At 48.0% G+C, this 12,996-nt stretch overlaps 1 protein-coding gene across 2 annotated transcripts in view; it reads left to right on the top strand.

The window, feature by feature from the left end:
* DVL3 (dishevelled segment polarity protein 3) overlaps nucleotides 1-12,996 on the top strand; it is a 506,262-nt gene that overhangs the window by 473,713 nt on the left and 19,553 nt on the right. For both annotated transcript variants that reach the window (XM_085635609.1, XM_085635610.1), the window contains 2 exons: nucleotides 9,237-9,304; nucleotides 12,491-12,640. In XM_085635609.1, coding sequence (XP_085491735.1) covers nucleotides 9,237-9,304; nucleotides 12,491-12,640 — 218 coding nt within the window. The remainder of the gene's footprint in view (nucleotides 1-9,236; nucleotides 9,305-12,490; nucleotides 12,641-12,996) is intronic.

Genomic DNA, 12,996 nt, shown 5'->3' with positions numbered 1-12,996 from the left:
ACTCATACGGAGTATGCGCTCTCTTACTACCACACATTAAGCAAACAGTGAGTCCACTTGTGTTTTTTAACACTCCTACAGCCCAAATCCATGCTGCCAGATACAAAAATATGTTAGTCTTTGCAGTGGACACAGGCTGCAATACTGATACAAGTGGAATACCAGTAATAAATTGGCTAATTCCCTTCAACTGGTCTAATCATTGCCCCCAAACCCGTGGCTTGGAGAGGAGGGATGGGGTTTCAGGGGAGTAGATATGACTGTCCTTTACATCTGATCCCAATTTAGCTTGTATGTGCCTGGTGGCCCCTTTGTATGTCAAGGCTCCTGTTTTAATCCTGATCTGAGATGCTATTTTACTCACCCAGATTGTTATTGCTACACTGTTTGTAATGTACTATTTGAAACAAATAAATAAAGTCTTTCAAAAAAATCATTGCACCCAAACCCAAAAACCTCAACGGCTATGACACCACTATCAAATACCACGTTACACCTACAGTATCCTCTGGGGCCTTGGGAAAAACGCTTTGCTATCAGTCAAACAGGCTCGCCCTTAATCACAGCCATTGATTATCTGGCTGCATTTAAAGATTCCGTCCTTGAAATCACTGGAACATGCAACATTGATGAAAGTTTAAGTTAAAGTTCACACATATCTAATTACAGTCTGTGGAGATCCCTAGAAGCTTACCTGTTAACGAGGAGAGCAGAGACTCAGTCCTACTTGTTCGCGAGCTGAATGTAGATGGACCCTTCCTCATTAGACAATGCATTGACAGGGGAACAGTTTCCACATTCCTCCCACCCTTCTTACCCCCATATGGGCCTACAAGCCTCTTGGGTTCTTGGTCCATTACATGATGTTGGTGACTTTTAGATGGCTTTAGCCAGGTTGATTCATGACCTTTTGCAATCACAACAGGAGACTTCTGATTCTCCTTCGATGGAGGGGTAGGGGGGGGTTTAGTCTTCTGTCCCCATTACTTTTGAACTTTAAAGCATTACACCCCAACCTCTGTCTGATTGGGCCTGTAAATCTTGTCCAGTAAAATCACCGATTACTGCAAAACGTCCAGAAGACTGCCCAAGCTGACTCAGTCCAGCCCAGGTTTGGTTATTTGAATTTTGAAATGGATAATCATTCCCACAAACACTCTATTTGTTTTATCTTTTGTTTTCTGTTGTGCCAATCTGATAGAGACATCGAGCTGCAGATTCCTTAGCTTAGAATATCCCCAGGTGTCAGACTGGATCCGGAAATCTTTTTCCCCAGCAATACCTCTGCACGCCGGAGGGCGACGTCGCCCGGCTCCGTCCTGACGTCCACGGAGATGACGTCAATGGAGCCAGGTACCGGCTCCCCTGCCAGTCACACACGCTTAGTAATTAATGGAACTCTCCTGCTAACCACCACACATACCGACTCTTCCTGGCTAGGCGCTATGGGGGGGGGACACTGGTGGGGGGAGGACCGACCGAGGGAGGGATTGCAAGTCCAAACTTAATGGAAGAAGAATGCGAGATCCATTAGAATCTTGGGGGTGAGGGGGGTTAACTTTAAAAGCAGGCAGCGTATTTCCCCACTAGACGACCGTACTTGTGAGAAATGTAAAGATGTAACATATGGCTAAGTGGCGCCGCCCGGCCTCCGGGATGTGGGCAGTACGGCTGTGTGTACCGCACGGATGTATGACTAAGGGGGGCGAGAAATCTGCGTTAATGGCATTTATCCTGAGTGTTATACAGTATATTGGGACCTGCAATAAAAATGGTTTGACAAAAAAAAAAATCACGTCAATGGAGCCATACAAGACCCCCCCCCCTGGCATGCTGACATCAGTTTTCTTCTTTTCCTCGTCCCAGCGCGGATCCAGGAGAAGCAGTTCCTCTGGCCTGTTTTGATTTCAGGCCTTTACGATGCCTTTTTCGCATCTGGAACAGTGTGTCGATGCCTGCGGGTTACAAGTCGTGTGCATCCTGTTCGCGCCAGATGTCTGCAACGGATCCACATGAGATCTGTATGTGGTGCTTGGGTGAGCACCACGACTCCATCGAGTGCAACGCCTGCCGGCAGCTAAAATCGATGTCCCTGCGGGAACGACGGATGAAATTGATGTCCGCCCAGTTGTCCCGGTCAGAATCCTCACGGCGCTGGCCTCCGTCTCCGGCGAAAGGCTTCCAACGGTGCAGTTCTTCCTCCCACCCTAAGTTTCCTGTTCAGGACAGGTCCCAGAGTCTTTCCCGTGGCTGTCGCTTGCCTGCCTCGGGTAAGTACTGAAAGAAATCACGGAGGTCGTCTATCTCGCACAAGCGTGGCGTTGGCGCCCGCTGTTCCCGGTTTTCACCGGACATGGGCCCTCAGGAGTCGGCCCACGCCTATCCACCTTTTCCTGGTGCTGGGGCGACTCGGACCCAGATGGAGGCCTATTCCAACGCTCTGCAGGCCATCTTTGGGTCACCCCCACTCCCTGGCGCACCTTCGGGCCCCACAGTGGGGGTAGGGACTCGGGTCGGGAGTTCTCCGGCGGGTTCGCCCTCGGTGCCAACCGAGTGCCTTGACTCCGGTTCTGGAGTCGCTGCGGCGTCGGGACACACCCCGGAGGGGCATCCCACTCAGACATCTAGTCCTCCTGAAGCGTCTTCGCACAGTCCTGCGGGGCTCCCTGCATCGTCGCTGGATGCAGCTGCAGCGCGGAGCTCTACTTCGGGTCACATTCATTCCTCCCCGCTGGCTCCTTCCTTGGTGGAGGTCGAGTCGATGCCGGTCCGACGCCAGGTGGGTGAGTCCTCTTCGGGGGCCGGCGGTGTCATTACGCCGCCGTCTCGACATCTGTCGATGCCAGTTCCATCCCCAGCTGTTCCTCTGCTGGTGGAGGATGTGACCCCAGTGGGTTCCCCACCCCCAGGGTTTTTTCATTGCTCCACGGAGCAGGGGCCCATGTGGTACTGGCCTGTTCATTCTTGTACAGGGCCTCTGTCATTGGGTGGACCATTAGCCTGCAGCCATCACCAACGGATGACTTGATGTCTCCTCCTCGGATGGTCACGGAGGCTAGCGCAGAGTTTGTGAGGGCGGTTCGCAGGGCTGCGGATATCTTATAGATGCAGTGGCCCTCTGTCTCCCTGTCTTCGGTTCCTTTGTTGGATGTTCTCCACCAGGGCACGGTTGATGTGGAGCCATTATTGCCTTTTGGCGGGTCAATGTATGATGTCCTTCCGGGCGCTTGAGCCAGACCCTCATGGGGTGACCCCGTGGGTCGTGCTATTGCACATCGCCATCGTCCAGCTCCAAATGACCCTGCCTGTTTGTCCCTCCATCCTAGGGCTCATGGACTTGTAGTCCAGGCAGCGCTCCCTTCCTCTCCTCCTCCATTGCTTCCTCCCCTCCTCCGTTGCTTCCTCCCATTCAGGAGTCTAGGTGGTTGGAGTCGTGTGGCCGCGATGTCTTTGCTTCCACCAGCTCAGGCATTCGGTCCCTGAACACGACCTGCATGTTTGCTCGGACTACTTTTGCCCTTTGGGACTCAGTTGTACAACTCCTTCCATCTTTGCCAGAGGGCCCTTGCACAGACCTGGCCAGACTTATTCGGGATGGCCACGACATGGCGCAGTTTTCCGTTCGTTTGGCCATGGACACGACTGACTCCATGGGTCGAGCTATGGCCAGGTCAGTTGCTCTGCGTCGCCATGCGTGGCTTTGCGATGGCAGTTTCCCTGAGAATGTTAGGGAGCGACTCAGAGATTTGCCCTTTGATGGAGTCCGTCTTTTTGATGAGCATGCCGACTCGGCGATACGGCACCTCCTATCTGGATTTCCAGGACTGCCAGGTTTTTAGTCCTCCATCGTGGACTTGCGTTTTTGTATGCAGTTTTGTCACTGCTTTTATGATTTCCGTCTCTGGGTTCAACACATTATTTCCAAAACATACTGAATGGCTGTTCAGCCGTGGTTCTTTCCTTCCTTTGGTAGGGCCAGCTGTTAATATGGCTCTTTTTGACTTCTGCCTATGAGCTTGTCTCAAGAGGTGTCCCTTGCTTTTTATAGGGATGTGACGTACCCTATGTGGGGTATTTGTTCGCTATTGTGTAGCTGTTCTTCCTTACCAGGAAGTTTCAGAGGCTCCCGTGGAGTTCTCTTCTTTCTTTCTGTCCCTCTGGGGCTTTTTCCTGTGGGTTATGCTGTGTGCATCTCCCGTTGTTCCATACTACTTGCTGTGATGGAACGCCTCCTCCGTTGAGACCCACGGACTGACGTGGCCCTCTCCTGGAGCTCCTACAGTGCTGCCCACGGTTGTTCCGTCGCACTCTCATGCGTCTGTGGACGCAGTCTGCTGCGGTGTATTGGCGGGGTTTTGTCGTATCTGACTCGCCCCAGGGGGTTTCACGTCCTCCTACCCTGCATTTTGCTCATCTTTCCGCCTTCATTCTGCCCCTTTCACTGTTGGCTGTCTTGGGCGTGGGTACGCGCCTCTGTGGGCATTTGTTCTGTTCCACTCTGGATCGGTTCTTCTGTGTTTTGGGAGGGCACCACATGTGGCCCACGCTAGGGGTGTGTGCGATCCAGGGGGACCCATAGTGTTCCTTGATCCATTCTCTTGGATGTTGTCTTCTTCCCTGGGAAGGGCTTGGGCACACCCTGCTTAGGGTTTGCCTATGGGCGGTGGAGTTTTTACCATGGCGGAGCCCTGTTGCGTTTTGCCTTGTGCCCTTGCTTATCTCTGCCAATCCCTGGCCTAGGCTCAGGGGTTTTGCTGTTCGTTGCCGCTCACGGCTCAGGTGTTTCTCCTCCTGGCCTCTGCTGTGCTTTTCAACAAACGTATTCTATCTACGGATGCTTCCTGCCATCATTCTGTATATATGTCCATACTTTTTTCAGACATTCTATGAGTGTGACTGATTCCTTCTTCCTTGGTCTGGTGGTCAGTATTCCCGCTTTGGTGCGGTGGTTCGATCTTCCCTTCCCGATCAAGGGGTTGAGATCGCTTTCTTATGTGATTGGACTTGAATGTCCTGATATGTGTCACATTGGTACCTCTTGGGCGATTCTCTATTCTCTAGGGGTACTCTTCCAGTTTCTCTTTGGTTGTCAATTTCTTGACTTCTTCCTATATTTCTATGTGCTGCATGCGCACGTGTGTAGACGAGCATGCAGGGTTTCCCTGCGGTGGTTTCTGGGGATTGTCTCAGATTTCCTCTCTGTTTTTCTATCTATCTTTCCTCTCAGTGTGTCCAACTTGCTGATGGCCCTTGGTAATTGAACCTGTGGCTACGGTTGACTGGTTGGCTACCTGGTGCTGCGCATGTCTGACTTGTCGACGCGAACATGCTGTTGCTGTTCTGCTTCTTCGAGTGATGCATTGTATTGTGTGGTGGTGTTGTCACGGTACACAATGTCTGTTCTGTGTATTCTTGTAATTTGCACCTCTGTATATTCTGGTAGTCGTAGTTTGTATGTCTCTACAGAATACCTTCTGCCCTAACATGTCATTTGTTGGTACTTGATGTTGTGCCGCTCACATTGTGTGTTCTGAATCTGTCATCATGTTTAAGTCTCTTCACTGGTCCTTTGTCTCTTGCGGATCCTAGGATCCTCTGCTGAGTTTCCCTCTTTTCGTAACAGTTATGGCATTGTGCACTGCCCTTCTGGTTCTGTGATTTTGTTCGTTCCTGTCTGACCAACCATTGACGCGTGCCGTCCTCTGATGGATTGTGGTACTTAGCTTCTCCTGCTCATGCTCCGCCTTGAGCTTCTTGGTCTGGTGTCAGCTCTGCTAGCAATGCTGAGCTTTATGGCTTTGATGTCAGCCCCGCTGGCATTGCGGCCCCCACATTGTTTCAGTCACTGTTCTTGACGGAATACGTCCTTTGGACACTTGGTGGGTTTCGGTCGCAGACCCTCCTCCTTTGGGGTATAGCTTTGGTATCTATTCTAAGTTAAGGAATCCTCGGCTAAATGTCTCTATCAGATGAACGAGTTACTTACCTTCGGTAACGATGTATCTGGTAGAGACACAGTCTAGCCTCAGATTCCTTAATGCCCACCCATCCTCCCCGTTCTGCGAGGACCTTTCAGGTGGGGTTTTACCACCTTGCCTCTCTACAGGTGGCCTTGGTCTTCCTGAGGGGTGCTCTAGTTCCCCTACCTCTGGGGCAGGGCATGTCATTCTGTGTTGGCCGTTAGCTCTCCACCCATTCTCGTTCTTGGGTGGCTTAGTTATGTGTTTTTCAACGTTCTTCTGCCGGTTTCTTCCGGCGTGGAGATTCTCATGTTCTTCTACCATCCCTCCGCCCTTGTTTATCTCGATTGGGTTGCAGTTCTACTTGACTATGTTACAGTTCATAAGTCACTGTCGGAGGTGTGGTGCATATTCTATGTTGCGGTTCACTTCTAGACATGTTGTTCCTGTCTTGTGGTCCATTACAGTTACATCCTGTTGTTACAGATTGTTTTTCATACAGTTCCATCCTGTGGTTGCATACTGTCCTTTGTTTGTCATGTCATTCGTTTCCACTACCATTGCCTTTTATGGGAGGGCACGGCTCTTCGCTTTGATGTGACTTTTGCTGCGACGGGTGCTCAGTTCGCCCCCTCAAGTCCCTTCCAGTGTTGAGTGCTTTTTTAACATGGTGTTGTTTCTCATTCTATTATTTCTTATCATTGTTGTTTCAAAGGTTTTGCTCTTTTCTGACACACTGTTCCTATACTGTCACCGTTTTTGTCGTTGCTCCGCGTTGTGGTGCGGAAAGGTTTCACTGTAGAAAACTGACATCAGCATGCCTGGGGGTCTTGTATGGTTCCATTGACATCACTTCCGTGGACGACGTCAGGACGGAGCCGTGCAACGCCGACCCCCGGTGTGCAGAGGTATTGCTGGGGAAAAAGTTTTCGGGATCCAGTCTGATGCCTGGGGATATTCTAAGTTAAGGAATCTGCAGCTAGACTGTGTCTCAACCAGATACAATCTTACCGAAGGTAAGTAACTCGTTCGCTCTTACATCTGCTTCGAATTCTGTTGGTTCTCTGTCGCTGTGAATAGCCCTTTAGATGAGAGGAGACTTGTGAATTCACTCAATATTCCCACCAGAGATAAATTCCCAGTCTGCCTTCTGTTACTTCTCCTGCAAGTCTTTGTCGGTTCCATGAAACGGAAGACATCACTGGGTGCAAGCGTGTGTGCACAATGAAGCCGCTGCAACAAAGTGGGAACAGATGGAGTGAGGGGCAGCGGGGGACACTGCAGGCATTCTAGGTTAAAGCAAAACCTGGAGTGGGAAGAAAGCAGAAACATAGCGGTGAGGGATCAGGGGGAGGGATGGTCCAACTAGCAAAAAAGAGGAGGTCAGTAAATGGAGACAGACACAGTGCAGAGAACCCAAAATCCAACAGAATAGTTGAGTGAGCCCTCACTTTTCATATTTGTCTGTGGGCCATGTGTTTGAATGAATCGCTGCAATGCAGAAAGGACAGTTGTACCTTTTTCCCTTCTGAGTAGTAAAACTACATGTGGTTATAGCATCGGGTGTTCTTTATAACACTAAAAATGGCCTGATATATAAACTGGACTAATTTAAAAAGTGCACAGTATATAGTCCCATCTCGGAACAGATTCTGGCCTAGTGCCCTAATGGGAAGTAGTCCTCTGTAACTCTGAGGTGCGGGATTCATTGAAATATTACCTTTGCAAAATTGGTAGAATATGCCTTTGGATCCAGACAACCCACAGTATCTTTTCGGAGGCACATTCCGACATCATCTGCAAGGAAGCCACATGACCAACACATCTCACTTTCTTTAAGCATGATGAAGAGAATGCAGCTTTAGAGCAGGTGCTTAGTTTGGTCAAACAGTATTCAAGAAGGTTTTTGACTGATGTGGACTGGAGTAAAGTTTCATATCCATTGATTTACTCTTGCTTGGGAATCCTCCCACTTGTAAAAAGGATTGAGTGTGGACTATAAATGGACAAAGGGGCTGAATGAATAAGGGTACAAGAGACACTACAGTAAGCTTAACAGTGTGTACACGTTATTCCCTTTCTCACAGAGACTCTTGTACTTCTTGTCCTTTGGCTCCAACCCTTGGATTTGTTTAAAGGACCCACCCACCTGCCTTGTTCTCTTAATCAGATGTGTTGATCCATTAGAGAGAGCAGGAACTGAAGTGATGCATGGCAGACAGGTCTGGGGGTATTGCCTATTTACGGCCATGCCTCACATACACTTAGGGTCTCTCAGTAGCTTTGGGGAAAAACATCAGTTCCTTCCTTTACCAGAGAAGACCCCCTCCCCCAAAGTCGCAGAGAATGGAGAAAGTACAAGCATAATCACAGTGAATAGCCAGTGTTGGTTTTATAAATGACCCAGTGCTATGAAATCCAGAAATTACAGGATGTTCCTTTCTCACTTCCTGTGAGCCTTATAGGTATTAATTGCTTCCCTTAAGTGTTTGGCATTAGCTGCTTATATTAAGATGACCCAAATAAAGTAGACATGCAGGTCAGCCGGCATGGCTGGCCCACGTCGCTTCTACAACCCTCACTTTGTCCCTGCCTTTTCTGAAGGTAACACTCATTAGTAGGCCAATGGCTAACTGTTCCACACAGTTTCTTTAATTGAAATCTAGTTTACGCCTGTTCTCATGCAATATCCAAGTATCATCTGCTTAGTGATCCATTCCTAATGTTTCGAAATACGTGGAAGGCCGAAGAAAGTATAAAGAAAGTTTATCTGCATAGTAACTGCTGTAAACCCTCAGTCCATGACACCCTCTAACTACAAGCACAGTTCTTCCATCTCCTGCTCAACCTTGGGCCTTGCTTTACAGACACCCTGGCTGGAAGTATGTCTCTGTGATGTGTTGAGCAAGAGATATACAAGAGGGTGTGAGTATGACTGTGCAGCTCAAAGTGCCTTTTATGGTAGCAGTTTGTATGGTCTTGCTTGAAGTGGGAACTTAAGCAGTTTCTGGCCCAGTTTTGAAATGGTAACAGATCCCTGTAGTTGATGACGGGAAAGCACAAAATGTAATTTACAGGCAAAATAGACTGAATTATTTTGATTTGATTGCTGCTGTTTGCTTGGTGTGCTTTTGATGGGCTTTGGAGTTGTCCTATTTTAAGCACGGGTGAACTCTAACTTGAGAGGGGCTCATCCTTGGAGGAGAGACGACAAGGGTTGGAAGCACTGCGACTCATATGCTTTAATGTTTTTTAATACTGTTATTCTTCTTACAGGCCTATCATCTTGACGGTGGCCAAGTGCTGGGATCCCACCCCAAGGGGCTGCTTCACATTGCCCAGGAGTAAGTGAAACCTGATGTGTGTCCTTTGAAAAGCGCTGTAGCTGGAGTCTACAGTTTTAAGTACAATTTCCATTTGTGGCTCCTTTGTAAATTAAAAACCCAAGCACTGCAGCATTAATCAAGAGTCTATAATTTGGGATTCAGGTTTATAAATTTTCAGATGAGAATTTCAGCTGGTTTGTAGTATACGACAATATAGCATGATCAGCTCTGCATGATAGCCAGATCACCCAGCTTTGCTACTGGTTTCAGCCTTTATGAGGTCTGTGTTGTTTGGATTATCCCTTCCTTACTTTTAACAATTAACTCTCTACTCCCAGCAGTGGCCTGTCTCTCGCTTCTTTTGTGCCACTGCTTTTGGTCGACGATGAGCTCTTCTAACTCCTTTCTCCTCTGCTCTGCCTCTTCTTGAAATAAGTGTAAAAAAGTCTGTTTTCCTTATTGCTGTCCTTGGTTGTTTCTCCTTCGTGTAGTGCAGTGTGCACCCCATAGTCTGGTGATTCCTACCTGTGACTGCTAGGTGACCATGAAAAGAGTTTTATTCCTTTCCTGACTTCATCCTTTACAGGTGTCATCTCTTTTTTCCTGTGTCTCTCATTACCATACAAGAAATAAAGACTCTGCATGTGCTTTATGTATCTTTTAATACTCCTGGATTGTCCAAGCCCCTTTATGAAGCACCTCTCGACATCACAGTCGAAGTCCTTGCTGCCATTGTGAAAAATAGTGTTAGTACCTCGCACACCAATTTTCAAAACAGATAGCCTTTAGTAGCCAAAATGCATATCTACCTGCACTACTTTGCTAAATCTGACGTTTTATGACTCCAATCTTTAAAAAAAAACGCATGGCACACACCTCCTGGGTGTAGCTTTGGAAATAACACCACTTGTCAAATATTAACATTACATCTCCCTCCTTTCCAAGACGCTTAGCATATTTCTCTTAACTGAGAAACCTAATCCTTTGACCTTACTATACATACTTTCTACCCAAAGCCTCTTGTACCCCTATAGCCCATTCATAGTATTATTCTCTGATCCTTAGCACCAACTCTCCCCGCTGCCCTTTGTGGCCTCCACTTCCCCGTAACACTCTTAGCAAAGTCGTCAGTAGGCTACTATATGTTCTCTGCAAAGGTATGCACTCTGTTCCAGCTGCACTGTACACCTCTTGGAGACTTTGACAATAAACCACTCATTTCTCTATATCCTTTTCCAGCCACTGGCATTGCATGTGTTTATTCATGAATAAATGCAAGGCTCACTCTTATATTCCACTCACCCTCTTTTGAAACATCTTGAGGCTTAACTCGTGACTTTCTCACTGTGATTTTCTTGAAGATAAGTGCTGATTTTTTGTTTTTGTTTCAACGATTACCGTATGCAGATGTTGCCCTACTTTGCCTGTACATCCAGCACCTTTTTCCATCAGTACAAACATGAGTTATCCAGACCCTCTCTGCAAAGTCCTTCTTTATAACATGCTCAATATGCCAGGTGCAGACGTCAACTTAGCAACCTAATTGCACTATTGACATTTATTGAAAGCTCCACACTGCTGCTTGTCTGCGCACACTTGAACATCTTTGCCACTAGATTCAAGCTAGCCTGGCTGATGAGGGGTGAAACCCCAAAACCGGTCCCAGGATGCTTGTTTCAGGTCAAGGGAGGGCATGGCCTGGCAGTTCAGACTGGACTGTTCCCATGAGGAACTGGGTCAAGACTGATTTGCATATGGCTGGGACCATGCTAGAGTGGCATGGGGAGCAAATGAACGATGGGTTCAACCCAGATCTCTTGACTGGGGGTGAGAGGTTGAAACGTTTCAGCACTCCGCCCATCATCTTGTTGTGTTTGCCACACTTGTACATTGTCATTCGTTTAACAGATTCATCTTACATATCGTCCCTCATTTTTCACTACATCCCTCCAGTGTGGTCGGCATTAAACATGCTTGTCTCTTATCGGCACCTTTCGCTTCCTCCTCCCTGGCACACACAGGTCCCTTTATTCACTGCTTCCGTCCATTTCAAATGCTCTACCCTTCCTTACTCGTTAAACTTCTAAGTCGCCAGATTTAAATTACTTTTCAAATTCCATCTTGTCTGCAAATTTGACTTCCCATCCGATATCCCTTCTCACCGTAAGGCATGAGCAGTGCTGCACCCTCTGGCCCACTCACCTCAGGTGACTGCTTATAAATGTTTCCTTAGTTTGGAGAGCAGGTACACTCATAACAAAACCTCAATCGCCTTTTCCTGGAGGCGCACAACATTGGGGTCTTTGATGTGGTTCCACTGCCAGTATTCAGTAGTACGGGGTCTTGCATTTTCTATGTAGTTGAACACACACAGAGGTCTTATGGTGAATGTAACATGGCTTATTTTGTTTGGCAGCTAGCAACTCCCCATCCAGGTGACAGAACAAGGAAGAGAGGATCTGCCATGCCTCCAGGCAGCTAGTGGGGTAGAGAATCATGGAAGGCAGGAGATGGAGACAAGACCCATAAGTTAGAGAGAGATGCTGTTAGGCGGCTGATGCGGCTGTTTTTAAGACAATCCATAAAGACCTCATTATGGAGAAGCTATGTCTAGTCCTCCGCGCTGCCACGTATCTTTTCCTATTCCCACTCAAACTGTCCCTTCAAACCAGTTTGAAACTTGTCTGTAAACAGCCGTAGAAGCGCAACCCCTCCCATGTTACTAATCTTTTTTTGTCTTATTTCACTTGTCAGTCCTCTCCTGCTCAGTAGCCAGGTTTGCAATATACATCTTAACCGAATCCCTTCCCCAGTTTCACTTTTTTAATCCCTTCTTTTATCTTACACCGTCTCCCATTCCTTCCTCACTATTTGGCCTCTTCCTAGACCTCTCCCATTGACCTTTTGTCGTCTTCTATCACTTTATTTCTCTTCTGTGGTACTACTTCCATTTCCAGAAATCCCTGTGAACGAAAGGAAGTTCTGTTTTTGAGATCCAGCCCGATAGCGCCCCTCTTCCTGTTGATAAGCAATGTTGTTTGTGTTTCCTCTTCACCATTCCGATAGTCATGGGATCAGCCATGATAATCCTCTGAAACAAATATCCTTGTATTTCCAGGTGATGACCGTGCAGCAGGATCAGTATGCATCTGGTGAGGCAGTTTCTGTGCTGAGTTAATTTCTTGTCTGTTCTTTCCTCATCAGGTGAACCTATACGACCAATTGATCCGGCGGCGTGGGTATCGCACACAGCAGCCATGACCAACACCTATCCGGCGTATGGTATGAGCCCCTCCATGAGCACAGTCACTTCCACTAGCTCTTCCATCACCAGCTCCATCCCAGAAATGGAACGTAAGTGCTTGCTCCATGCCAGGGCTGCCCATGCTCCCCCAAAGCATGGCTTCTCACCTCTGCTATCTGCTGCTTTGGGGAACAATACATTTCTGAATACGTCTTGTGGCTGTCCTTAATATGAGGCAGCTGAAAATCCAGAACTTGTAGCGATCACACATATGAAAGTTGAGCACTCCTCTGATCAAGGCTGACATTTTCTATAGCCATGCAACACTTAGCGTCAACACTTATGGCCTGATTATGACTTTGGCGGTGCCGCGGCGAGTCTGCACTGCCAAAGCCCCCAGATTAGGAGTTTTCTCCTGTCTGGTGGGCTTTTTTTTTTTTTTACGTTGCCTCGGCGGTGCCCTGTA

Source organism: Triturus cristatus, chromosome 11 (genome assembly GCF_964204655.1).
Source record: "Triturus cristatus chromosome 11, aTriCri1.1, whole genome shotgun sequence".
In the NCBI taxonomy this organism is placed as follows: Eukaryota; Metazoa; Chordata; class Amphibia; order Caudata; family Salamandridae; genus Triturus; species Triturus cristatus.
This window is presented reverse-complemented; position numbering and strand designations above follow the sequence as displayed.